We start from the raw sequence: 27,581 nt of genomic DNA on the forward strand, positions 1-27,581 counted from the left end.
AGACGTTCCTAAACAAGATTAGGCGCCACGTGCTACTTTCCGACTCCTTGTTTTTATACTTCATATGTTTAAGCTATAGGGAAACACCCTCATTTAAATCCGATTTTCACTCTATGTTTAAACATATGGTTTTATAAGATTTGAAAAATCAAGACATTAAGTTTAAAATATAAAGTGTTAGTTAGTAAGGTATTACCATATTACACGACATTTAAATATTCACTATAAATTAAATATTAATAAAAATAATTATTGTAGAAATAATAAAGTAACTCGGGACATAGTCGTTTACTAAAAACTAGTTACGGAGTATTACTTTTATTAGTTGCAAAATCGAGTTCAAACGCCAAGCTGCCCTCTCTCCATCCCCAATTGTTAACCAAAAATGGCAAATTATTTTTTTGCATATTTGAACTCTTGAGAAATCGAGCTCAATAACTCGCTACTTCACTAACTACACAATCGTTTCCGTTTATTCTTTCATTGTTTAACTCTTTCCAATAAAAATTGAATAAAATTTTCAGATTTGGGGGTTTAGATGAACCCATTAAACCCCCTTAATTAACCCACTAATGGCCGATAATCTCGACAATAATAATGATAAATACAATGTTGAAGCTGCTGAGATTTTGGCAAACGAAGCTTTGGTAATTTTTACTACTTGATTTTCTCACTCTAATTTCTTGTTATTCAATTTCTTACAAATTTTCGTATAGTTCGATACTACGTATTAATTTTTTTTTTTTTTTTTTTTTTTTTTTTTTTTTTTTTTTTTTTTTTTTTGTGATTAGCATCTGCCAATTACTGAAGCAATTCCCATTTATGAACAACTTCTGGCCATATATCCTACTGCTGTAAGTGCGCTCTATCTAAATTTCTGCTCATAAATAATTTCTTATGCTAAGTTTATTATATAGGAACAGATCATTGGTATGTTCAAAGTAATGAAATTTCGGGTTTTGGTAATATTTGAATCATGTAATGATAAATTGGAATCATTGTTAGGTTCAAAACTACATTGGTTTGATTTACTTTTTTCGTTCGATTTTAATGGCAATGGGTGAGGTGAAACAAGCAACAAGCAATAATTTTGCTAATATATTTTCAAACCCCAAGATGTTAAAGTGTTTAGAAATTAGTGATTATGGTTGGAAGTTAAAGCAAAACAATAAAGATGGAAACTTGACGAGGAGAGAGAGATAACGAAAATCATTGGCCGGATAATATAATTTTGAAATTAATTGCAACATCCCTAAAAGGAACATGTTGCAATTAAATAAGAATGAATTAATGTACGAAGTATTGATCTAAACTGAATAAATTGATGTCCAGGCAAAGTTTTGGAAGCAGTATGTGGAGGCACAAATGGCCGTCAATAATGATGATGCTACAAAACAAATCTTTAGCCGTTGTCTAATGATTTGTCCTCAAGTTCCTCTTTGGTAAGTGAGATCTTCTATTTCCTTTGGGCTTTACTATGGATAATCTGACATTATAACTTGCTATGTGAATCTGGTCTTAGGTTTGTAATTGCCTTCTAATTTGGAGTTGCTGTTTGTGATATACGATTATCTTTTGATGTCTTCTAAGTGTACTTTTCTTGTTTATTAATACATGTCTCACTGTGTGCTCCATATTGCTTCTAAAAGGAGGTGCTATATTCGTTTTATAAAGAAGGTTAATGAAAAGAAGGGCTTTGATGGTCAGGAAGAAACAAGGAAAGCCTTTGATTATATGCTGAATTGTGTCGGTAAGTTAACTCTTTTTGCAAACATACATAAAGAACTTTCAGTAAGATGTTTCCGTACTGAATTTTTTCCAATGACTCGCATGGCCACCACCTTTTTCCCACTTGTTCGTTCAGTTATTCACTGTAGTTTAATTATCTATTTTGACAGAAGGATATAATTCATATAACCATCAGTTGGTGAGTTGGTTTGTTATTATCCTCATCATCTACAGTTATATGTTTGATGTTTTGAGCATGGAGCAAAAGAACTTAATTGCCTTAGTGTTGTGTTTACCAAGTAGGGTATAGCCATCATTGCTTCCTGTAAACTAACTTCTGTTATGTGGCCTTAGCTTGTGTATGCGATTTTTGGGGCTTCAGGTTGCAAATTCATGCCTGTGATCTGAATTGGTCAAATGCCTTTTTGAAGTCTATTTTGTTGCCACCCTGTTGGTCAAAGTTTTTATTGTAAATCTATGGTTTTTCTGCTTGGATAAACAATTAAGGACAGGCTTGCAGTTTATAGTCATACTGCAAAAGGAGGTGGAATTGTTCCTGATTATAGCAATTGATTGAAGGGTGTGACAGTTGAGAGATGCTTGATGCTTTTAATGATACATAGTTTTGTAACAGGAGCTGATGTTGCATCGGGCCCTGTATGGTTAGAGTACATCAGCTTCTTGAAGTCCTTACCGGTTAGTCACACTTATCTTTACATTACCTTCTTTAATGATATATGTGCATTCTAACAGTGTTTTGGCAGGCTTGTTCAGCACAGGATGAGACTCATCGTATGACTGCTGTTCGCAAAGCATATCAAAAAGCTATTATCACTCCAACGCACAATGTTGAACAACTATGGAAGGAATATGAGAATTTTGAAAATTCTGTCAGCCGCGTACTGGTAATTTTGATCTTTTATTATGTGGTTTTTCAAGAAATTTTTTACTCCTTTTAGTATATAGATGTAAGCAAGCGCAAAAGTGTGTTCTTATTCTATTCAGCATTGTTTTCAATGTACCATCTTAAGTATTGTTATGTACCTTGTTTGGACATGTACTACAATACTCTTTATTTTAGTTCCCTTAGTGTTACTCCGTATTATATTTATAATGTTTGCCATTGTGCACCGTGTTGTTCTAAGCATGAAGCATATGCTGTTATGTAAGACAATATTTGTGAGGTGTTGTTGAGGCACCCAAAGGCACTTGAGGCACTTAAAGGCCCATTACTTTAGCTTCCAATTCCTTTACTGGGAGATAACTAAAGAAGTTATGACTCACAAACTCTTTGTGCATGATGGGGATGACTAGTTATCATATTAAATTTATCAATATAGCTTATCTCATTCAACATGATTCTAGATAATTGTTATTGTAGTTTTGGAGTTATGCAATGTGAGAGCCTGGTTCTTTTCACAATATTTAACTGAACCAATATTATTTTTACTGTACTTTTCTGATTTTTACTGATTAAAATTTATAGAATCCCCCAAATCCTACTTAGGAGCAAATAATATCTATTTCTATTTCCCTATTATTCCCTGTGAGCTTTTAATGTTCCCATCAAGTATTTAAACATATTCAAGTGCCTATGTAAGTGAATTAAATTTTGTGTAGCTTATAGACAACCAACCCATTAGTGTGGATCCTTACTGCATGGTTTCTCTTGGTAAAATTTCATTGTCCTCATTCTTACCAAATTGCTAAGTTTTGATTCCCTTGTCAAAGCCTGTACACCCGCTGCTTAATAGTAATTCTGAGTCTTACACATTTATGTGTGTTATCAATCCTGCTGCGCATGATATAGCTTACTTTGGTGTTATTATGAACATATTCATGTATGTAGTTTAAGGACTTTCATTTCTTTTGTTTTTTTCTTTATTGTTTTTGTTAAATACCCAATGGGCTAAAATGCATAAAATAATCACCTAACATGTTAACATCTAGAATTAGTCTTCATGTCTTAGTGACAACTTGTCTATTACTTATCCTTTCACTCAAGCTCAAGTGAGTCTGAAAACATTATGTGGAGATCACCACTCAGGTTTTGTTCTGCCACACTTGTGCATGGGTTCAATGCAATTGCATCTAACTGCTGTCAAGATATCAAGGTGCAATTTTGAAAGTAGGGCTTGATGCTTGTCCTAATGAGTTTCACTTTCTAGTGACAGTTGAGGTCATAGAGTTTACTTCGGGTAGCTTTTTATTCTGACTAGGTGAACTATAAGTGGGTGTAATGCGGAGGGTGTTATAAAATCGAGCTTACCTCTTTACCCATAGTGCTAGGGATCCATTTCATAGGAAACTCTAAAATAAGTATTCTTAGGGATCCATTTCCTAGGAAACTCTAAATTAAGTATTCTTAGGCTTTGTTCTTTTCACCTTATTCTTATTACATATTGCTTATTCTTTTTAAGATCAGAAAATTTCGGACCAGATTAGATCTTATTTATTTATTTATTTTTCCTTATTGCCATCTATCTTTATCTTCGTATTTAAAAATAAAGAATATTAGATATTTAAAAAATATATGTTGAGTGAACCTAACAAGATCCTATCTTCGCATGTCAATTCAGACCAGACCACCCCACATCCGAAAAATTCAAACCACACCAGAATTTTAGAAAATTCAGACAAGAACGGCTTATTTCACGCAAAGCGAACAAAGCTTTAGTGCCTTAGCTTGCTGTAATGAACTGCATATTGCACATGGTTCTAAGAGATGAGAGTGGTGATTTTGATTAGCAAACCTGAAATACAAAAAGATAAATAATAATTACAAGTATTCAAAAGACTTGACCCTCTTGCAAATCTAGCAAATAACAACTCAAATATTCTGGATGCCTTTTCTCTATGCCTACTCTCCCTGTTCATATCAAATCTGATGACTACTAATAGAATAATATCAGAGTTCCATGATGCCCCTCCCCTAGGTTTGTTCATTACATCTTAGGGGGCTTCTTATTTAGTAGAACTGAGTCTAATTGTTCTAGGGCAATCCTCTAAACCTTTTCATTATGTATAGTAGGAGGATTGAATGATTGATAGTTGTACTATTGAGCTTTGTTTGATATGATAGAATATCATGTCCTATGTATATCTTCCTTGTTGCCTTTGATTATCAGTGATATTTTCTTGAGGGAAGTGGAGTTGACTCTAGGCTATATGCAGGCTTACCGTTACATTTGGTTTAGCCATGGAAATGACCACCAGACCTAATTTTGTCTCGTTTTCTTAACCCACCTTATTTGGATTGGACCATGTTGGTCTATTTGTATCAATCTCTTTTGCTACCTAAATATGAATATCTCTAAGGAATTAATTTCTGCCTTTCATAAGAGTTGAAGCTGTAGCATAAACCTTCCATTACCAGTTCCTAGTTGTGTTTTGATATGAGCTTGTCCAACATATAAGTTCCCTTTCTTAGGCTAGTGGAGAAAGAAGGTCTCTTAAGAAATATGCTACAAGGGGGCACATAAGATAGATGAATGAGATATGAACTTTCTTTTGCTTGCTACACAATTGCCCAAATTTGTACCAAGTAGCAAATTTGAGCTACCCTTGAAAGGATTTTGAGGAAATATCCCCTCTCTGACTATTAATACTTAACTTAGAGAGGGTTCTGGAGCAAGAAAGAAACTTTATAGTCAGTGTGAATATTTAGAAAGAGAATGGATAGATAAACGCAAATTTGTGAGGTATCTAACATTTTTTAACTGTATTGAAATGTGTAACCAAATTTTTTTACAGGAGAAAAGTGACTTGGCTGTTACTATATGATTCTTATATGAAAAATTAGAGGTTTTTATAGGTATATTGTGAATGAGGTAATCCTAGCGGACCAATGATCGGCTATCATTTTCAATTTAATATTGGGCTTCTGCATAGCAATGGTGCATGTATCATTGTATCTAGTCAAATTAAGTCCCCTTAGCATCTTCCATATTTTGAGTATATGGCAGTACTGGAGCTTTCGTTTATAAAGTTCTTTAGTCAGGACTAGATGTATAGTATACCATGGTTAGCTTATACTTTGTATGCTGGATCAGTTGCCATATAGGCTTGCTGGATGAGCTGGGCTCCATATGCTCACTAATGCTGGTCTTGAATGAAAAATGCTGATGCATGATGCTTTATAATTATCTGCATATGTGATGGCTACTTAATTTTAATTATTCTATCACTTTCTTTTATGGAGAAAATGGTCCTTGGTAGCATAAACTTTGATATTGAATACTTGAGAAGCCGTATAGTATCATGATTAGAAATGTGGTAATTGTTATGCAGGCTAAAGGAATTATATCGGAGTATCAACCAAAATTTAATAGTGCAAGAGCTGTCTATAGAGAGCGGAAGAAATATGTTGATGAAATTGATTGGAACATGCTGGCCGTCCCACCAACTGGTTCTTGCAAGGCAATGTATATGTATTAGTTTTGATTAAAGATTGTATCTTGTTTGTTTCAAAATTTTGGCCCTTTTGTTGGCATATGCTATGACCATGCAAGGATAGTGTGGTTAATCATGTTGATTTAGTCACTTGTTAGTGTCATACATCATTTGTAGTTAGAACTCATCCGCTTCACATGCCTTCATGTTTGATGCATGTTAAGCCAGTCACTTGTTAGAGTTTTGATTAAAGATTGTATCTTGTTTGTTTCAAAATTTTGGCCCTTTTGTTGGCATATGCTATGACCATGCAAGGATAGTGTGGTTAATCATGTTGATTTAGTCACTTGTTAGTGTCATACATCATTTGTAGTTAGAACTCATCCGCTTCACATGCCTTCATGTTTGATGCATGTTAAGCCAGTCACTTGTTAGAGTTTTATACATTATTTGTTGATTGAACTGATTCCTTCACACTTTACGCCTATTTTGGGCCTTTTGTTTGCATATGCTATGGCCATGCAAAGATACTGTGCTTAATCATGTTGATTCATTCACTTGTTAGAGTGTCATAAATCATTTTTTTAGTTAGAACTCATCCTCTTGCCATGCCTTAATGTCTAATGCATGTTAAGCCAGTCACTTGTTGGATTGTCATACATCGTTTGTAGTTAAAACTCATTCCTTCACACTTTACGCCTTCATATCTCATGGTTGATTTATCTTTGAATGTTTACAGGAAGAACAACAATGGATGACATGGAAAAAACTTTTAGCATTTGAAAAGTAAGTATTGGTACCGTAAGCCTTTCACATTTTGTTTATTTACTTGTAGTTTATACAATGTAGTATTGTGTATCATTCCCCTTTTCCCAATTTTAATACAAAAGATTGTGATGTGTTCACCTATAAGAAATTTTAGGGAGTACCGTTTACCTTCTTTTCTTTGGAACTTATTATCAGCCTTACTTGAAATGACTGTGTGCATTCTTCATATGGCAATTTCCATTTTTGTAAGTCAGAAGAATTGTGGTTATGCCCTAGACCTGCTTTGTCATGGACTTTGATCTGATGGCATTACATATTATTGGTTGCTTTATTTCAGTGGGTTCTCCTTCTTCAAAGATCCAGCAAATTCACCCTTCTCCCTGTGGATAAAAAATAGCACCGTAGTTACGTTTCTGTTTATGCTTCCCAATAACATTGGAAGTGAAAAGTTTAGGTCAGAGTTTGAATGCATAACCTCATGGCTGTGTAACAACCTTATCAGACTAAAGTAATTCACGTATTTTTTTTTATAGATCCGTACATAACACTAGATGTATGTACTGTTTCATTCTTGTAGTTGCTTTATGATATCTGCTTAAAAGTTGGTTCTGTGCTTCAAACCAACACAATGCTTTCCTCCGCATCTATCCTTTTGTTTATTCTGCTATAGTTATGTGCTTATTGAAAATGTTTTCTTTGCAGGGGGAATCCTCAAAGGATTGACAGTGTATCATCTAATAAAAGAATTGTCTTTGCCTATGAACAGGTAGAGTAATAGATGTATGCATTTATGCAGAAGTATACTGGATATGCTTTTGTTATGTTCTTTTAGTGATCTATTTTCCCTTTCAATACTTTTCCAATCTATGCTACTTGGACTCGGGTACCCATATCTGACACGATTACATGTCCAAGTGTTCGACTCGGCTATTTTGTTAAAAGTTTTCATGATTTTGAACTTAAATGAAGTGTCTAAGCATCCACCCATGTCCGAGTGTCAAAGATCCGATACAGATACTTGAGGTGAAATGAAGAGTCTGTGTAACTTAGTTTCCGATCAGTTTTTTTTTTTTTTTTTTTTTCTTCTCTTTTTCATTTATTTACATATATAAAGTGGTGGGCTAGTTTCAACATGCAAGTTGCTTTTGTATCATTAGCTATTCTGTAGAATTTAGCATACTTAAGTGATGATTGTCTCTTTTCTTAAATTAAATTACTTCTTGTGCTGGACTTAATTTAATTGAATTGCCTTTTATCTTTCAAAAAAAAAAAAAAAAAAAAAAAACACCAACTTCATGCGCTCTGAAGGGAAAATAAGGCTTGAAGCAAAAAGGAAAAGAAAAACAAAAGTGTATAGTTACCTGATTTTGAGGCTTGCTTACCCAAATAAAGTTCAAGCTAACTTGGATGATTGTTTCCCTTACTGAATTTGAAGAGTGCTAAGTGGCAGACATCATTTGCCTGTACCTCAAAATTGTGCCTGTACTATCTGCATTATTACCTTTCCTTTTGAGCAAAGAGTCATTTCTTGGCTAACTTCATAACGTTACTATGAGGCAGCTAATATTGAAAACCTTGCAACTCTGTGTTCATCTAAATGATCATACATCTGCTAAGCTAGTGGTTCCTTTTTGCTGCTTCTAATTTTGTTTCTCATGGTTTTTGTTTGAAATTTGTGCTCTTACTGTCCTATTGTCACTTTTTAACCTTTCCCTTGCTTTTTGAATGATTCCAGTGTCTGATGTATTTATATCATTATCCTGATATATGGTATGACTATGCTTCATGGCATGCAAAAAGTGGGTCTGTAGATTCTGCTATTAAAGTTTATCAGAGAGCTCTGAAGGCTCTTCCAGGTGATTTTCCTGCTTTTGACTTTTCATAGCTTCTTGTCATGTTTTAATTAATAGGCAGTCTACGCTTTCTTCATGAAATGAAAGTGTCTCTGCCTTTCCTTGTGGGCTTTCTGAAGCTTCTTATTTTCTTCCTCAAGCAGGTTCTGAGATGCTGAAGTATGCTTATGCTGAGCTGGAAGAATCCCGTGGAGCGGTCCAGGTGAACTTCTCTTGCTTTATAAATTTGATCATTTATATGAATTGTTTATCTAATAATAACTTTTCTTACTCGATGCAGCCTGCAACGAAGATTTATGAGAGCCTGCTGGGCGATGGTGTGAATGCAACAGCCCTTTCACATATACAAGTAATGTGTGGTAGAAATTTATAAGGACTTTTCTAATAATCAAAGTTGTCTTTGAGCATTTTTTCCTGAGCAAAGAGCACTCAATTAGCTATTTATAATATGAATATAAAGGACCAACTACCAAATCGCACAACTTTGAACAAAATCGCACACAAAAAACACCAACTACCATATCGGACCAAAACTGACACAGTTGCGGAAAACAGTCCAGTTTAATAGCAAACGAACTCTGAAAATTCTGAAATTTTGCAGGAAGAAAGAAGACAAAATTTCACCCAAAATCAAAAAAAGAATCACCTTAAAAGACCTCGTAACGAAGGAGAACGAGCCCTCTGAAGTTGACAGAAAAACTGGTTGTCCGAGAACAATTCCGACTTGTTTGAACAAGTTATCGATCGATTAAACCAACCTGGCTTTGATACCAATTTGATGTGGATTAAAGCCCTTTAACCTAATAAAAGATCTAAAATCACACAATTAGAATAAAGATTCGTTCTTGACAAGAAATTCGAACCAAAAACGAGTCAAAGTAACCGGATATGACCTTGAAAACGACCGCTCCTGGAACGGATTCAATGCCTAATCAAATTATCTAGACTACTCCTAGAACTAGATACTTTGATGAACAACTCTTAGACTACTCCTAGAACTAAGAATTGCACGTTCTAATTATCAAAACAACTCCTTGAATTGAAAACTAGCAAAGAAAGTGTTTAAACAAAGTTAAACCAAAACAATATTATTAATCTCAATTTTTTTTCATGTCTCTAAGAGCCACGAAAATCCCTTATTTATAGACTAAAAATAAGCTAATTTCATCCCTACCAAGGATTAGGAAAACCCCTAACCTTGCCCCCCAAGTATCCTAACTAGAATAGAAAACTACTTCTAATTAGAATAGGAAAACTAATCCTAAACAAACTAAAAAACTTTCCTAATATACTTAGAAAGTTTATAACAACTAAATAACAGAAAATAAACTTAATCCTAAGTGCTTAAACCAAGAAAAACCCTCTCAAGTGAAAGGTAAAAACTTGCAAGCAAAACTCTACAAAAAAACTAAGTATAAAATTTCCTTCTTCCTTGACTTTTCCCTCCAAGTTCGAACCTTATTGGACGTAAAATCAATGTAATTGGCTCTTCAAAAGAATTACCCTCTTGATTCACATCATCTTGTCATAATCTCCCTTTTAAGAAAGTTGTTTGAGATTATGCAAGCTGATTATCAGGCTTTAAGATTAAGGATACTCGCCAAATTGACTTTATGGATTTAAGCAGTTAAGCTCAAGTCTTAACCCAATTTATTGGTTTCAATTTGTTTTGTGCATACTACACCGCATATATGAATACATATTGTATCAGCTGATCATTCTATTGCACTTAACAAGCTCAACCGATGAATTGCCATACTGTAATTGAGATGGACATAATTGAACATCTCATGTTACCTGTCCTTTTCTGACATTTGTTGTTGAGCCTCTTATCAGTCTTTGCTTTATAACCTTCAAGAGTATGACATCTTTCTGAGATTGATATTTGTAACCATGAAATAGTTTCTCCTGCCTGTGCATGCAAATGAGGAAACTGCTGATGATGTCACAATAATATAAGACTTAAGCTTTTTGTCTGGTTTGACTCTTTTTTGTCTGGTCTGGTCTGATCTGACATTTAAACTTTGATTATATTTTTAAACTTTCACCATATTTACGTGAACGACGTGTCGTGATATATATATATATATATATATATATATATATATATATACTTTTAATAATTTTATCTTTGTGTTTTATGAACTGTATTGATTTCCTTTGCTATAGTTTTCTCAAACCTGTATGATTTTTTTACTCTTAACGTTTGAACCATTCCTTCAAAACTTTCTTGAATTTTATTCTTGGTTAGTTGGTTCTCTTTTAAAACTCCCTTTTGGATGCTCTTTCTTTTTCTCATTTTACTCACCTTTTTTCAAACTCTTCTAACTGGCTGTCTTGTTATGTCCCTTTCTTTATATCGTATGATTCCTTATGACGATTCATGTTGGCTGAATCATTTTGGGACTAGGCTTTGTTGTTGTTGTTGTATAAGGAAAAAAATCTAGCAGGATCTTGTTAGGTTTTAATGTGAATTTTCAAAATGACATATATATATATATATATATATATATATATATATATATATATATATATATATATATATATATATATATATATATATATATATATTAGTGACACAACTTAAAATTTTCCTTAGAAATTAAACGGAAATAAGAAGTTTTGGTCTGACCTGGTGTGCTTTTTGGCAAGAATAAATAAAAAGTTCATGCAATAATGTTCTCAGCTGGCTCTTGTTGAAAGAGTTGCCACATGCATGTGCAGTGATATTTCTTCCCTGGAGACCTTATCTGTGTGAACTCTTGTGATTCTGCAGTTTACATAGTTGATTTGCCAAAGTTCTGTTGGCTATTCTTGTTAAGTCAAAGTTGATGACTACCAGTGATCAGGATTCTCTGAAGATGGTTTCTGGTATTTGATCACTTGAATTATGAAAAGTTTTTTATTGAACTTTTAAAGGAATTGAGGAAAGAGATTAATAATCATGGATTTTGGTCTTTGTCTTAGGGTGACCTGTATTTGATGATGTTTACTCCGTTGTACAGCATCACCTCTCCAATACTGAATCTATAGCATGTTGATAAGCGCTTGCCTTTGGTAGAATACACATGTAATTTCGTCTTTTCAATCTCTAACTTTTGCTTTGTGATGTTTGATGCTCCAGTTTATTAGATTTCTTAGAAGAAGTGAAGGAGTTGAAGCTGCCCGCAAGTATTTTTTAGATGCCCGCAAGTCACCTAATTGCACTTATCATGTATATGTTGCATATGCAATGATGTCTTTTTGTCTTGACAAGGATCCGAAGGTAGTTCAATGCTCTATAATCTATTCCCCAATTTCTTATTAAATATTAATTAAGATCATTTGTATGATTACTACGATAGAACAAGAAATGCGGTTTTATGAATTACATACCCTTGCTATTGGGTGTAACATATGTAAACCTACTATTTTGCGCCAACACGAGGGCTTGAACTTTATATGATGCCGGTGTAAATTTCTAATATAAATAAGTAAATTACTTACCCCCCCCCCCCCCCCCCCCCCCACCAAAAAAAAAGAAAAAAAAAAAAAACTTAACATACTCTCTTTGACCCGCAGAATTAGCCCACTTTGCTGTCTTAATGTTCTTATTAGAAATAAGCTCTCATTCATAAATTATCCAATATTACCTGATTTTTGTTTTATTGAAACCAATACCTGCTATCTGCATTCAAATGGCCGGGAGATCCAGAAAAATGAATTCCAGTTTTTGTTGTATACTCACTGTACTGTTCATTATTGCTATTATTAGGCCATTTCTTTATTATTCTTGTTCAATAGTTGTTGCTGTTATTTTTCTGCTGTTTGATTTTTTGTGTTGTCTCTTCATACAGGTTGCTCATAATATATTTGAAGCAGGATTAAAACGTTTCATGCACGAGCCTGGATACATCCTTGAGTGAGTTCAAATCTTGTTTTTTACCTTTACAAATAGTTTATTTATATATATTCTCTGTTTTCCATGTAAATAAGTCCAGTTGACTTTTTATGGTTGATGAGGAAAAAATATCCTTGACCACTATTTCCATGAATTGTTAGTAACAAATACATTACTTTTTCCATACCAGACACATTTTGAACTATATTTTGGTGGATATATTACAAAATGCCTTGAATACCCGTTTGTGTAAATTGTTATTTGAGCATTTCAAGTCTTTATCTCCTAGAAAACAAGGTTTTTCATGCTGTCCAAGGCATTGACAACCATTTTATAGGATGCTCAAACTATATGTTAAGTTCAGGTGTGATTTGCCTTGTTAAAACATGTTAACTGGTTCCCTGCTAAATTTCTGCCATTGCGAATATTTGCAATTTTCCTAATTACATTTTCTCCCAAATCTCCTTATTATTGAGTTATCAAAGGACATGAAAAATACTTTTAGATAATGATTGATCAGTAACGTTATTGTATTTTTCTCTATAAATCAATGGTTAAATTTTTATGTTTGGCCAACAAAGGTCTGACACATTTATGGAAGCACACTTTTTTGGGCATTTTGTGATGTTCATTGTGGTTTAACAATATCCGAAAGTATGATTAAATGAGATTGTGTTATCTTTAATATGCATCCCTACCTTTTAAAAAGTATGAGATAACTCTTATGAATAGTGCTTGGACAATTATACCGTCTAAAATATTTATTTACTTAATTACCCCCATTGATGTTAATTAACTCTTTTTTAAAACTCTTAAGAATAGTGTGTGGACATTTATACTCCTGAAAAATACTTGTTTAACTATTTTCTGTGTTGCTACTAATAACTAAAGTTGTGATGTAAGGCCAAACTGAAAGAGCTTCCCGAATATTGCTAGCTATGACTCGCGCATCGCGCGCATAAGCCACCCTAGTAATGGACAAAAGCTCAAGTGTCAAGCTATGATGAACAAGTTATTGTGAAAAGACCATCAAAAAATTTATTCAACACACAATCCTTTTTCTTTGTTTTCAATGTGGCTCATGATATAATATATATATATATATATATATATATATATATATATATATATATATATATATATATATATATATATATATATATATGTATATATATATATATATATATATGTATATATATATATATATATATATATACTACCTCCATTAATAGTTATTTGCAACAAAGGGAGGTAGCACGGACTCCAAGACAAAAGTTTTTAAACATGATTATTGAAATATAAGGGCATTACTTAAGTATTAATCCAATTTCTTTTTTTTTAAAAAACCTAAAATTAACCAAAAACAAACCACCCAACCCAAAACCGAGAATAACCACCACCACCACGGAAACCCAGCATCCACCGAAAACCACCACCACCGAAATTCAGAACCCACCGAAAACCACCCCCACCACCGAAAACCACCCCCACCGAAAACCATCACCATCGAACCCACGACCATGAAACCCAGAACCCACCCCCACGAAACCCCAGAACCCACAAATTAAACCACCACCACCACGAAACCTAGAACACTAATTAATCCACCACCACCACGAAACCCAGAACCCACCAATTAATCCACCACCACCACGAAAACTAGAACCCACCAATTAAACCACCACCACAAAACCCAAAACCCATCGAAACCAAGAACCTACTAATTGAACCACCACCACCACGAAACCCAACACCACGCCGCCCACTACCTACGAAACCCAACACCACGCCAACTACCACCCTAGGAAACACTGGCGGATGCATTTGGCTCCCAAGGGGAGCACTTGCATCCCCATTTTGCAAAAATAAAATGAAATTCATGGGTAAAGTATAATATGTAATTTGTATTCTAATAGATTTTGCTCTCCCATTTTCATAACATGATCTTCTAAACGACAAAAACAAGCAATAAAAATACATTCTAAATCTTTAGGCCCTGCTATTTTCATCTTGTTTTTGTTGAACTTATATTATTCTTATTGAATTAAAATTAACATAGCTTTCGAAATTTCTACAAAAATCAATATATATATATATATATATATATATATATATATATATTTTATCCATATAACATAAATTATATGATATATTTTCCCTGTTTTATAAATATTGATATGTTTGAACTTATGACACTATTCATACAATCTTTTATAACCACAAATTGTGATTTATACGTAAATGAAAATATAGTCATTTGAGGCTTTTTTTTAGATTCGTATCAATATATTATTATTACAAAAGGAATGGAGCGAGGATGTATGTAGATATAATAAGAACTAGCAAGTAAAAACATTCACATTATGAAAACATTAATAATATCAACCAACATCTAATTTTGCACCCCCATTTTGAAATTTCTAGATCCGCCACTGCTAGGAAATCAACCACAACAAAACCTATACCCAGACCCACGACATCTAGATCCACCTACGAAACCCACAAAACTTAGACCATCATCCACGAAACTCGTGCCGCCTAGAACCACCACACCCACGAAACCCATAGGCGACCATCTCCAGATCTGGACAGCAGATAGGGAAGATGATGAAGGAGGAGTAAGATTTTGAAGATGAAGGAGGAGTGAGATCTTGAAGATGAAGGAGGAGTGAGGAAGATTGAGATTTAGATGATGAAGGAGGAGAGAGAAATTTGATGATGAAGATGAATGTTGAGATTCTGATGGTTTTTGTTTTGAGATCCTTTTTTTTTTTTTTTGTAAGATTAGATGAGTTAAGTTGGTTATAATAGAGTATGGTTAGTGAAATGATTAAGGGAGTAAGTTGGTTAAGTAAGGGCAGTTTGGCCATTTCTTACAAAAAAACTTACTAAAAGAGGAAAAAAATTCATTTGTTGCACATAATAGGTAGCACCCGTTTATGGCAAATGTTGCAAATAACTGTTAATGGAGGTAGTGTATATATATATATATATATATATATATATATATATATATATATATATATATATATATATATATATATATATATATATATATATATATATATATATATATACTATCACCAACACATCTTTCTATTTTTTTTTATATTTATTATATATTGCAGATATGCAGATTTTTTGTCACGCTTGAATGATGATAGAAACATCCGAGCTTTGTTTGAACGTGCACTCAACTCACTTCCACCTGAAGAATCTGTTGAGGTACAAACTCATTCTTCAGATTGCTCTGAAAGCAATCACATCTAATTTAGTTTCTTAATAAAGCTTACAGAATGTCCTTGTGTTGGGGGGGGGGGGGGGGAGTGGATTGTGGCTATTTAGTAGTTATGATCGGGTCTAAACCTTCCTATGTTTCAAGTGAGACCATTGCTGTCCCAACTATTTCAATATAATGGTCACCCATAGTCGCTAAAGAATCCCAATATCAGATTTATAGTTGTCCTAATAAGGGGATATACTTGTCTGTAATAAGCATTGTGAAATTCAATTCATGTTTTCCCACTTAATATACCATCTTCCACCTTTTACTTGTAAGTATATATAGCTAATCTAACATTAACGGTTTATACTATATTTTACTCTTCTTTCTTCTCAAAGTGATAGGGGTGTTGGTGGTTATGACGAAGGAAATTTCGCATTGTTTGGATCATTAAACAAGTAATGTGGCAATGGTCATTATCCTCATTCCTCAAGGACTAAGGGACATCTATTTGAGTCAACTAAATAGGAGTTGAAAATTTCAATAAACCAACTACTAGCTACCAAACAAAATTTGGGGATGATGTTAAACTTCAATGTATCACAAACATTTTAGGTAAGCTAGGTAGCAATTACCTCTATGACTATGTTAGATTTTATGTATGAAGAACAAACATTGGTGTATGTGAATAGTGCAAGTGAGGCACTTTAAAAGATAGAGGAGTAATAAAAACAAAAAGAAAACTGAAGAGAAAGGTAAAAAAGGAAAAATAATAAAAAAAATAAAATCCCCAAAAGTTAGAAATCCCCCCCTTCCTTTTTTGTTGGCTATTCCATGAGATTTTCTTTGCTGCCCATCATCGTTAATCAATCTTGGCTGTTACTTCGTCTATCATCATCAATGCGGTCCGAAATCAAAGAGACCCACCAATCAGATCACATCTGTCAAACATTCTTTAATTCCGTATAGGGCTTGTCTTAAAAGGTTTGGACGAACCAAACACCTTTAGGTTCTCCGAACGCCTCTTGATTGTGGTTCGCTCGAACTCGAGAATTGCTCTGTTTTCTTGGTTTGCATGGCACCAATGTAATTGGTGGGTTGTAATGATCTTAGGGGTGTTGATTGTGCAGGGATGAACGTTGGTGTTTGGTGCTGCGTTGTGCTGAGGCCTGAGAGTGGCGTTGTTCTTAGTGCGTGAGGCTGTAGGCTGATGTTGTGTTTGTGAGGGGGTGCTGCTGCATGGAGTTGTTGTTTGGAAGGTGGCCGTGGTGAGACAAGGGAGAGTGTTGTTGTAGTTGTGACAAGGGAAAGTGATTAAATAAAAGTCGAAATAAATTAAGAGAACTAAACTAAATCAACAAAGTATAAAAATCAAGAAACTGTAAATGAATTACTAAATAAGGAATAAAAATGAATAAAAACCACTAAAATGTAAATGGGACTAAAATTGTATAACTAGAGGATAAAATCACTTAAAATAAAGTAAAATGGACTAGTTATTACCTAATCACTACCTATGACTCTATGAGTGACATAAGGAAGTAAACCTCAAATAGCAATTCCAAATTTTGACGATGGCAAGAATAAACCAGGGAAGAAACCTCTTGGTCCTCGTCAACTAGCAATTATTGTAATACTTTTAAAATTAGGAAAGGTAACGACTAGTATACAATGGAGGAAGTGTAGCCTTGAGGTTGAGGTCAATATTCAGAATATTCATTATAGTGGAAGGTACTGTGGGAGATCTTGTATAAATTGGATACATAAAAGACTTGTTAAAATGTTAAGGATTTGGGTCTGGTCCTTTTTACCTTAAAATTTAAATGCAATAAGTTAATGTCCAGTTTCTTAATTGATCCTCTCACTGCATGTTATCTTTTATATTTTAATCTTTTGTTACTTAGTAAAAAGAGTGTTTTATTCTAGCAATTATAATCCACAGGTTTGGAAGCGGTTTGCACAATTTGAGCAAACATATGGAGACCTGGCTAGCATGCTTAAGGTAGTAAAGCGAATTGTTATCTGATTCTTAATTTCATATAGCTCTTCATTTTCAGTGGCCTTTTGATGTGCTTACTGCTTCTTAATAAAAGTCTCTTAGGATTTTTTTTTCCTCTGATTTATTTGTACCACATATAATGAGAACAGTGACTGATAATTGGAATTTCTCTTTTCAACTGAGCATGGAGTTTGGCCTTCAGGGACCTAGTTTTTTTTTTTTTTTTTTTTTTTTTTTTTTTTTTTTTTTTTTTTTTGTAACTGATCCAATTAATATTGAAACTACATGTCTGTAACTGTTCTGTCAAACCTGAAGATGAAGAATGGGTCTTACGTTATTTTTACTGTATGCAAATTGCAGAGAAACAGTACTAAAACTTGTATGACTAATAATGAATTGAATATTTTTTGCCTTGTATCCAAATTTTATATTAACCTGGGCGGCACTGAAATAAGTATATAGTTGGTCATTGTGTGATTTAATGTCTGTATTTTTATACATGGTAAAGGTTCGTATAGGAGTTTCTGATAGTATCTGATGTTTGTTTTACTGTATGCAAATTGCAGAGAAACAGTACTAAAACTTGTATGACTAATAATGAATTGAATATTTTTTGCCTTGTATCCAAATTTTATATTAACCTGGGCGGCACTGAAATAAGTATATAGTTGGTCATTGTGTGATTTAATGTCTGTATTTTTATACATGGTAAAGGTTCGTATAGGAGTTTCTGATAGTATCTGATGTTTGTTGTTAGGTTGAGCAAAGAAGGAAAGAGGCTCTTTCGAGGACCAGTGATGATGGAGGTGTAGCACAGGAGGGTTCACTACAGGAAGTAATTTCACGATACAGTTTTATGGATCTTTGGCCATGTTCATCTAAAGATTTGGATAATTTAGCACGGCAAGAGGTGTGTTTTAATTCTTGTCTTTCTTTCTTTCTTTCCAAAACATAAAAATAGAAAAAGAGACAAAATTTGTGATGATAGAGCAACTGAAATCAGATTATCTGATTTGCAAGTTACCTTTACATTTTTCTTATCAAATTCCTGCATTTGTGATGATAGAGCAACTAAAATCAGATTTACCTTTACTTTTTGTTCCCATATCCTGTACTAGTGCCTAATGTAATTTTTTATTTGTTTAAATGTTGATGTCATTTTGTTAAAATGATTATTGATAATTTGATGTTGTAGAGAGAAAATTGTGTGGAATGTGTTTGTTATTTTCCTAGTTACTTGTGCGGCACACTGTTTCCTAATAATCAAGAATTGTTAGAGAACCCAATTTCTGAAGAACCCTGGTTCAGAACTAGTTGTATGGTGGATAATAATATGTTAATAGAAATAGGACAGGTGTCAATCTATAATTGTTTGGAGGTGCTATCAACTTATGTATGAAATACTAGTGCATAATCCTTTCTTGTTGCTTCTGTTTAATTCCAAAGAGTATAGTAACCGATTGTAACAAAGTTAGGAGGTCTTTTGAGTTTTTTTGGTGAGTATGTTTAAGAATTAAAAAAGGATTTATAGGATTAATGTCCATGATCTAGATCATGCAATGTGGTTGTATCACAATCAGAAGTACTCGTGTAAAATGACAGATATAGCTCGAAAGAATGGAAAAATGATGTGTAGGCTCTATGCCCAGTCAATTTCTTATAATGCATGCATCGTATACGGTTGTACCACTGTTCACAAATAATGTAACCCTACTGTTGCGATGTCAACCATAAATGTTTTATTCCCTTCTTTTTCCTTGCATACTGGATAGGGTTATATGGCATTACAGACATCTGGTATCACTAAATATGTGTAACAAATACTAGAGCACAACAAATTCTTGAGCTATAAGATATTTAGTATGTTTTGATTACTAAATGTTTCAAGAATACTAAACACATCATTTTGTTTAAACATCCAGTGGCTCACTATGAACATGAACAGAAAAGCGGAAAAATCTAACGTGCCAAATGGAGTTACTACTACAGGTAATGAATTTCTAAACACTGTTGATTGTGATAGATTTTCCACATTTTATTAAATGTTGATGGGGTTGCTTGTGCTACTTAAGGTGAAGAGAAGAGTACTTCAGGAGTTACTCCTATGTTGGACCAATCGTCCGAAGTGATTTATCCTGATATTACCCAGATGATGATATATGACCCTGGGCAGAAACAAGGTTTGTAACCAAACTTTGCAACGATTATATTTTGTGTGCAACTGTTTTGCACAAAATGTCATGATATTGGAATCTATGTGTAATCTTGCCAGTACATTTTATGCTCTGTAATCAGAACCTACAACTGTGACAACTTGACATGCCTTGCAACTTGTTGCAAACAATATATATGCTATATGTTGGATTTGTACAACCAAAGTTCAAAGTTAGAGTAGAACCTTTGTTTACTATGTCCATAAACGCGCCTAATCCATGGAAGTCTCAATTTTGAGCATATGCTGAGGGTTAGCTGCTGTCAAGAAATACAAATGGCTTAGAAGGTGCAGCCCCCCTGGGAATGCCTTGCTCAATATGTTGTGTGATTTACTTATATCATAAAAGTAAAGAGGTTTTATAGACTTATTGTAAAATTTATGTAGCTATTCATATTCCCTACATGTGTCTACTGCAAAATATTAAACTAGATGTGAAAATATATGTGAGATTAGAAAGCTGGAATAAGTGGCTGATGCAATGAAACAGAATCCTGTATATATATGTATATATGCCTCTGAATTAGAGTATGATATACTCTTATATGCTATGTTACTTACCCATGTCTGATACGGGTGTGTGTCCAAGCGTCTGACTCGGCTTTTTTGTAAAAAAGTTCCATGGTTTTGAACTAAAAGTGAAGTGTCCGAGTGTCATACCCATGTTCGAATGTCGAGGATCCAACATGGGTATGTGAGGAAAAATAAAGAGTCCGAGTAACATAGCTTATATGAATTGTGAGTCTGTGAATTCCGGGTCATGAGTTCATACTATGACATTTGAAATTTAGCCTGCTGTGCAATAATTTTATACTACGTAATTACATCTACAAGGGATTTTTTAAATTGTCCACATAAATGACCCTAATAAAATTTCATTTTAATGACAAGCATCAAATAAGGTTCTTTTGTATTCGGATATTTAGATATTTTAGAGGATGAAATTTTATGGGAGTCTCCTTTAATTTGATACACTAGAATATTCACTTTTAGCATTAGGCACGAATTTATAAGAATCAAGCTTTTCAAAGCCATTAAGTTTATTACAGATGACGATCAAGTATTCAAATTATGAATTTTTCACTGCGTCACTCTTTAGGAGTTAACATACTTTCAACTTTTGCAAAATTAATGATAACTTCATGTTAACCTGAACACTTAATTTATCTTAGACCTGAAATGTTGTGTTTTTACTCGCACCATTTCTGGATGTTGAAAACTTGATCATTAATTGCAGGGTCTACAACTCCTCCAAGTGGAATAGTAGGGGGTCTTCCCACTGTCTCTACTACCATGTCAACATTTGATGGGATTCTAAAAGCAGCTCCTCCTGCACTTGTAGCATTTATAGCAAATCTTCCTGCCGTAGAAGGTGATAATTGAACTTAATTCAAGTGTTTCAATTTTTTAATTGTTTTGCTAGTGATAGATACATAAAAGTTTTATCCTCTAATTTTTTACACTTTATGCGGTGCAATATGGGATTTGGTATCATACTTACGAGATCGATGAGATTAATATTAAAAGATTTTTTTTCTATGTTCTTTTTAACCTTTTTTTAATGATGATTTGATCTTAATAGTAAATTTTTTCTTAATTTTTTTTAATACCTGTTATAAAAAAAGATATTGCTAAAATGTACTAGAACCCTATGCTTGAAGAAAGAAGGATTTGTAAATTTTGTTTTGTAATTTATTTTTAAAATGTACTAGAACCCTATGCTTGAAAAAAGAGGAATTTGTAAATTTTGTTTTGTAGTTTATTTTTGGCTAAGTATTAGTGTATAGGTGCGCCTTAGGCACAAAGTGACAGGGTCTATTTACTTTTACTGGACCAGCTGAGGTGATTTTGGTGAGGTGCACTCGGCTTTTTTTTCGAAATTTTCTCACCTTATATTTAATTTGTCTCACTTCAATGTGGCTAGCCTAAGGCATATGTAAATCCCCATCGCCTTGAGCCTTTTTACGTGTTGCTTGTATCAAGAAATGGCACTAGTAATTTTTCCTTACTCATTTTTGTACTGAATTGTTTCTGACTGATCAGCATTTACAAATCAGCCATTACTGTTAACCAAAAGCAGAGTTTGATAACTAGCCATTTAGAGAAAATTAGTGCTTTAAAAACATGTGGTGGAGTGCCCATCCACCCATATATTATCAGCCAAAATTCTAGTGAGAAGCAACATTTTGACTGGGTTTTCAGAATCAAAACATGTGAAGTTGTGAACACAAGGCAGTCACGAGAATGTATAATTTTCCTCAAATTTTTCTACAAATGTATTATTCGGCCATAGTAAGTCATGAATACAATTTGAGCGACATCTATAGTGTTCAATTTTATTTTATTTTTTTTTATTTTTTTTTTTTCCTTTGGACTTTTTTGTAAAATCCATTTTGGGAAGAAATACAAATTCTTATTCTTTCTTCAAGTATATATTAGAGCTCTTATCTTATAATTATTAAAATTTTCACTTCTTTATTTTGAGTGTTATGCTTAAAGGGTAATGTAAAGTAGGATTTTAGCCAAGTATCTTACTCTTTCACTAACTAAACGATCCTTTGAAGTTGAAACTTGTTTTGAGATTTTTTTCATTTGCCTTAAAATCGGTTGAGGAATGAGATAATTAGGAAGAAAGTAGGGGTTACATCGATTGAGTACAAGATGAGGGATATCGCTTAAGATGGTTTAAGATAGTCTAGCCATGTAAGAAGGAGACCAAGTGTCGTGCGGTAAGGACTAAGGAGGCTTGAAGAATTGCAAAGTGTTGCGATCGCGAGAGGTGGGGAAAGACCTAATAAAACTTGAAAGAGGGTGATTGGGAGTGACATGAGTGCTTTGGGTATTGAGGAAAATATGGTGTGGGATAGGGGGTGGTGTTGAGGGAGAAATTTTCATGTCAACATGTCGTTATTATATACATACTTTCTATATTTATTATCGTATTTTATTTTATTATTTTATCCCACTACTGTTTTATGAACTGTATTGATTTCCTTTACTAATGTTTTCTCAAACCTTTATGTGTTTTTTACTCCAACGTTTTAACCACTCCTTTAAAACTTTCTTGAATTTTAACATGAGTTATAATGTAAGTATTCAACTTTTCAATAGCTTCATCTGCACAAGTGTTGGTTAATTGAGGGTTTTGAATCATTACACAGTTCTTAATCCTTGGTTTCAAAAACAAAGAATCCCCAGTCTGTTATTTTGTACTTTCACTTTGGACCATAAAGTGCCGAATGCATGGGGATAATTTTCAATTAAACACGTCTTTTGATCAGGGAAAATTTCTTAATAATCTTATTAGATAAGTGATTTATTTAAGAAATCAGCCACTATTCACAAACTCACAACCATTGGACTTGACGTTGTAGTTAAGAGGCATAGAAGCATGTGGGATTTAAAACGAGGAAGAATTTGAGGTTGATATAAGTTGAACTTCTAGTTCTTTGGAAGATGAGTGTGGGAAAGGAAGAAATGCGTGAATTAAAAATGTTAAATTAGAGCCTCCAAAACTAGGTAAGTAATTCTGATCCTAATGCTTTTTAGGAATGGATGACAAGGTGTAATAGGATTTGTAGTGAAAGGCTATTTAGATGAGAAGTCTTTTATGATCATAGTCAATAAGCTTAATGGATATGCATCTTTATGGCTGGATATATATAATGATGTAAAGAGCTTGAAAATGAAAGTGAAAAAAGTAAAACCTTGGGCGAATATGAAAAAAATTGATAAAAAGGTTTTTACAACCTAATTGCTCCGTGGAATTAAGATCGTATCAACAATATAGAATTCTGGGTTTGAGGATTATTTTCATGAATTTGAAAGCCGTAGTGTAAGTGTGTAACTAGTTGAGGAAAATATGGAAGAGCAAACTATAGCATGTGTTTAATTTTTTTTATTTATTTTTTTATTTAATTTTTTTAATTTTAATGAGGTTGGGAATCGTGGGAGGGTGGATCTAAAGTAAGAAACTGAATTTGAGGATTATATTTATGAATTTCCTTTCTTACCTGGAGTTTTATCTGGTGACCTGTTATTAGTTGCCAAGTTGTTGACCCCGGTTGTTCTGGTTAAAGAAAACTTGTGGAATGGGGGAATTTTCTTTACTGGATTTGATGCTTTCTGTTTACATGTAACATTTTGTGCTTGCCAGTTTCAGCATTCTGCCAATTTGTGGTTCCTTTCGAATTACTTGTTGCTGTTTTCTCATTGCCTCTAAATTTGTAGTCTACCCCACAACTAAAGTTTATTTTTTGAAATGTCAGGTCCTGCACCAGATGTAGATTTCGTGCTGTCAATATGTTTGCAAAGTAACCCTGTAACCAGACAGGCGTCAAAGCATGTGCCCTCAGCAGGTCAAGTACCTGCAGTAGCTGCTTCTGGTATAAGCGAGCCTTCTGGTACACACAAAGCCCGTCCAGCTCCAAGTGGTTCATCTGTGAGAATGGCAAGAGATAGACAACCTGGAAAGAGGAAAGATGCAGAGAGTATGTTTTATAATTTTGTTGCTTCACTATGTCTGTGTAAAATGCATGATTGCTATGATGCTCAACTATGTCTCTGTGTGAAATGGATGTTTGCTAAGATGCCTCACTATATTTGTGTAAAATGCTAGATTTATAAGAATGGACATGGCTTAGAAGATTTTTACAAGCATCTTAAACATGCATGATTGCTCATTCTTTGTATCATCAAAACATGTTGCTTACTACAGGGCAGCTGATAATTAAGTCCCCAGAACTTTCAGGAAATATATTCTACTAGTAATAAAAATTAATGGGATAGTGGTTGTATCAATGTAGTTCTAATAAATGCAAAATTTATAAGAATGGACATGGCTTAGAAGATTTTTACAAGCATCTTAAACATGCGTGATTGCTCATTCCTTGTATCATCAAGACATGTTGCTTACCACAGGGCAGCTGATAATTAAGTCCCCAGAACTTTCAGGAAATATATTAAAATTAATGGAATAGTGGTTGTATCAATTAATATATTCTAATAAAAATTAATGGAATAGTGGTTGTATCAATTTGGTTCTAATAAATGCAAGATTTATAAGAATGGACATGGCTTAGAAGATTTTTACAAGCATCTTAAACATGCATGATTGCTCACTCCTTGTATCATCAAGACATGTTGCTTACCACAGGGCAGCTGATAATTAAGTCCCCAGAACTTTCAGGAAATATATTCTAATAAAAACTAATGGGATAGTGGTTGTATCAATGTGAATTAGCTTCACTGGCAATGTATTAAAAGGTTGCTTCCGAGACCTAGAACCTTATCTTGGACCTTAGACAAATGATGCATTCTTTGGCATAGAATGTGAAATATTATAAGGATATGGAAGTCCACAAAAAAAACTTCCCATTCTCTTAATTCTTGTCCCTCAATAAGCTTCCCATTCCTCTCTTGAATTTGGTCCACTTAATATAGTAATGGTTTACTTTCCCTTTATATATTTTTTTTTTAACTCCTCTGTTCAACTAAAAAACAATAAATAGTACTCCCTCTGTGGCTCCGTCCCATTGTTAAGTGTTCGTTTCTCATATTTCATGGGTTTTAATGTAAATGAAGGAAGTATAGAAAGCATGTGTGAAGTACATTGGAAATAATTATAAAGAGTACTGTTTTCTAGTAGAGACAATAATGAAAAAGCATGTGTGAAGTACATATGGGCCCCAATTTTAAAGGATATTTAAGGAATACATGAGACAAAGCACTTATTTTGAGGCACCCAATTAGTAAAACAGACACTTAATAATGGGATGGAAGGAGTATCCACTGCCTAATTTATTATTCTCTTGCTTAACAGTGTCCCAAGAGAAGGGGAAGTTTTTTGTGGGATGGAAGGAGTATTACATTTTACCATTGAAAACAGTCAAAGTCTACTTTTCTTGAATATGCAACTCTCTGCCAATTGCCATTTGTTCCGCCTTATAAGACACAACAGACAAGGCATCAAAATTCATACTCTCAGAAGTTTGATTCATCTACTGTAGGCTATTGTTTGGGTGTAAGAGAAAGGTGGTTAAAGTAAGATGAATTTAAACATGGTTAGTGTAAGGGAAAGGTGGATAAAGTAAGAAACTGTGAAGTAGTAAATAGTGTTGGTAAGGTTGTAAAAGGGAACTAAGTCAAGCTTTCTGAATCACCCCAAATGGGAAACTGAGTCAAAACTTTCAAAATTGGAGAGTATATGAAATCCAGATGTCTTTTAATGAAGGACAAAAGTTGTGTTTATTGAGGATGATAGATGTGAGTATTAAGATTTTTTTAAGCCTATAGAATGGTCTATTTAACAATGAGCTAAGTAATCTTATTATTTCAGTGGATGATAGGTACCTCGGAAATGAGAATTAATAATGCTTGCTGCTCCATAGGAGAGAAAGTCTTAGTTTCACATTAATTGATTTTTCTGCTAGTTTCGCCTGCAATGTATTTTTTTCTTATTGTTTTTCGTTTTGTTCAATATGTTTCCCATGGTACAAAGCTCTTCATTCCATTTCAAGGCATATCTGTGCTCTTATGAGATAACGTAAAACAACCACAACTATTTCTTATTTCGTTGATAAGTTGAACTAGAAGTTGATATGATATATCATGAACTGATTACTAGAAACAGACCAAGTCAATCAAACGGAGTCTATGTACTCAAAATTCAAATGCATTGAATTAGATACTGAACCTTGCTGAAACCAAACATAGGTCTGTATCTACAGTTTTGATGAAGAAACTGCTGATACAGGTTTCTCAGATGTCTTTAAATTTGAAACCTAGTCTTATGTATCCAAATTTAGTTAGTTTCCCTATATTGATGGTCTCATTAGTTGTTTGCGAGTCACAGGTTTAAAAGCTCCTATAGAACTGATTTTTGGTTATTTTGATACCTGGAGTTTGCTGGCTGGATTATGTAAATGGCTGTGGTTGGTATAGTATGAATACCCATACTGAGTATTTGTGTAGCACTCATCAAGCTGATCATTGTGATACTTGTGAAGCTTTATACATATTAACTTGCTCGGGATCATTATATATGGTTGATTTCTTTTGCAGGACAAGATGATGATGAAACTGCTTCAATGCAGAGCGCACCTCTTCCCAAAGATGCCTTCAGATTGCGCCAATTGCAGAAAGCTCGTGGAGGATCAGCTTCACAAACAGGATCAACGTCGTATGGCAGTGCATTTTCTGGAGAACAGTCTGGGAGCACTAGCTGATAGCCTGATAATGTAATTTTGTACAATTAGCATTTGTATCACTAGTTTTTCTTTTTATTTTACATTATTTATATTTATCAAATAAATTTTTGTATAATCCCCTAATAATGTAATGATTCAGTTATCCTTCTAATAATTTATCAGCAGTTGCACTCTTTTTTAGCAATACATGTCAAATATCTTAAAATCCCTTGAGAATGTAGTGCTCAAGTGCGAGTTGCATGCCAGTATAGCTTTGTTTTGTTTAATAATTTCATAAATTGTTTTGCGAAAAGGCTACACATACATGGGATGTATGCG

The 27,581-nt window shown here is 33.7% G+C and overlaps 1 protein-coding gene across 4 annotated transcripts; it reads left to right on the forward strand.

Annotated features, from left to right (window-relative positions):
* The first annotated feature begins 321 nt into the window (after positions 1-321).
* Positions 322-27,447, forward strand: LOC145568906 (cleavage stimulation factor subunit 77-like). 4 transcript variants are annotated; one of them, XM_081628286.1, is made up of 22 exons: positions 322-647; positions 792-854; positions 1,333-1,442; positions 1,650-1,750; positions 2,363-2,424; positions 2,493-2,633; positions 6,019-6,147; positions 6,860-6,906; positions 7,591-7,654; positions 8,624-8,744; positions 8,885-8,943; positions 9,022-9,090; positions 11,866-12,006; positions 12,578-12,642; positions 15,750-15,846; positions 17,787-17,846; positions 18,601-18,753; positions 19,766-19,832; positions 19,916-20,023; positions 21,293-21,427; positions 24,324-24,545; positions 27,118-27,447. In XM_081628286.1, the coding sequence occupies exons 1-22, from the start codon at positions 573-575 to the stop codon at positions 27,279-27,281; spliced, it is 2,253 nt and encodes a 750-aa protein (XP_081484412.1). In that variant the 5' UTR covers positions 322-572; the 3' UTR covers positions 27,282-27,447. The 4 variants fall into 4 exon arrangements, with proteins under 4 accessions (XP_081484412.1, XP_081484413.1, XP_081484414.1 ...); XM_081628287.1 differs by having other exon boundaries at positions 2,508-2,633; XM_081628288.1 differs by lacking the exon at positions 6,019-6,147.
* The last annotated feature ends 134 nt before the right edge of the window (positions 27,448-27,581 follow it).

This window comes from Chenopodium album, chromosome 11 (assembly GCF_948465745.1).
Source record: "Chenopodium album chromosome 11, dcCheAlbu1.1, whole genome shotgun sequence".
Taxonomy (NCBI): domain Eukaryota; kingdom Viridiplantae; phylum Streptophyta; class Magnoliopsida; order Caryophyllales; family Amaranthaceae; genus Chenopodium; species Chenopodium album.

Bases quoted from the DNA above. Each gene is read 5' to 3' on its own strand.
- LOC145568906 (XM_081628286.1), top strand. From the start codon at position 573: ATGGCCGATAATCTCGACAATAATAATGATAAATACAATGTTGAAGCT. The intron at 15,847-17,786 runs GTACAAACTCAT...TATAATCCACAG, and splicing joins CACCTGAAGAATCTGTTGAG to GTTTGGAAGCGGTTTGCACA. The intron at 18,754-19,765 runs GTGTGTTTTAAT...TTAAACATCCAG, and splicing joins ATAATTTAGCACGGCAAGAG to TGGCTCACTATGAACATGAA.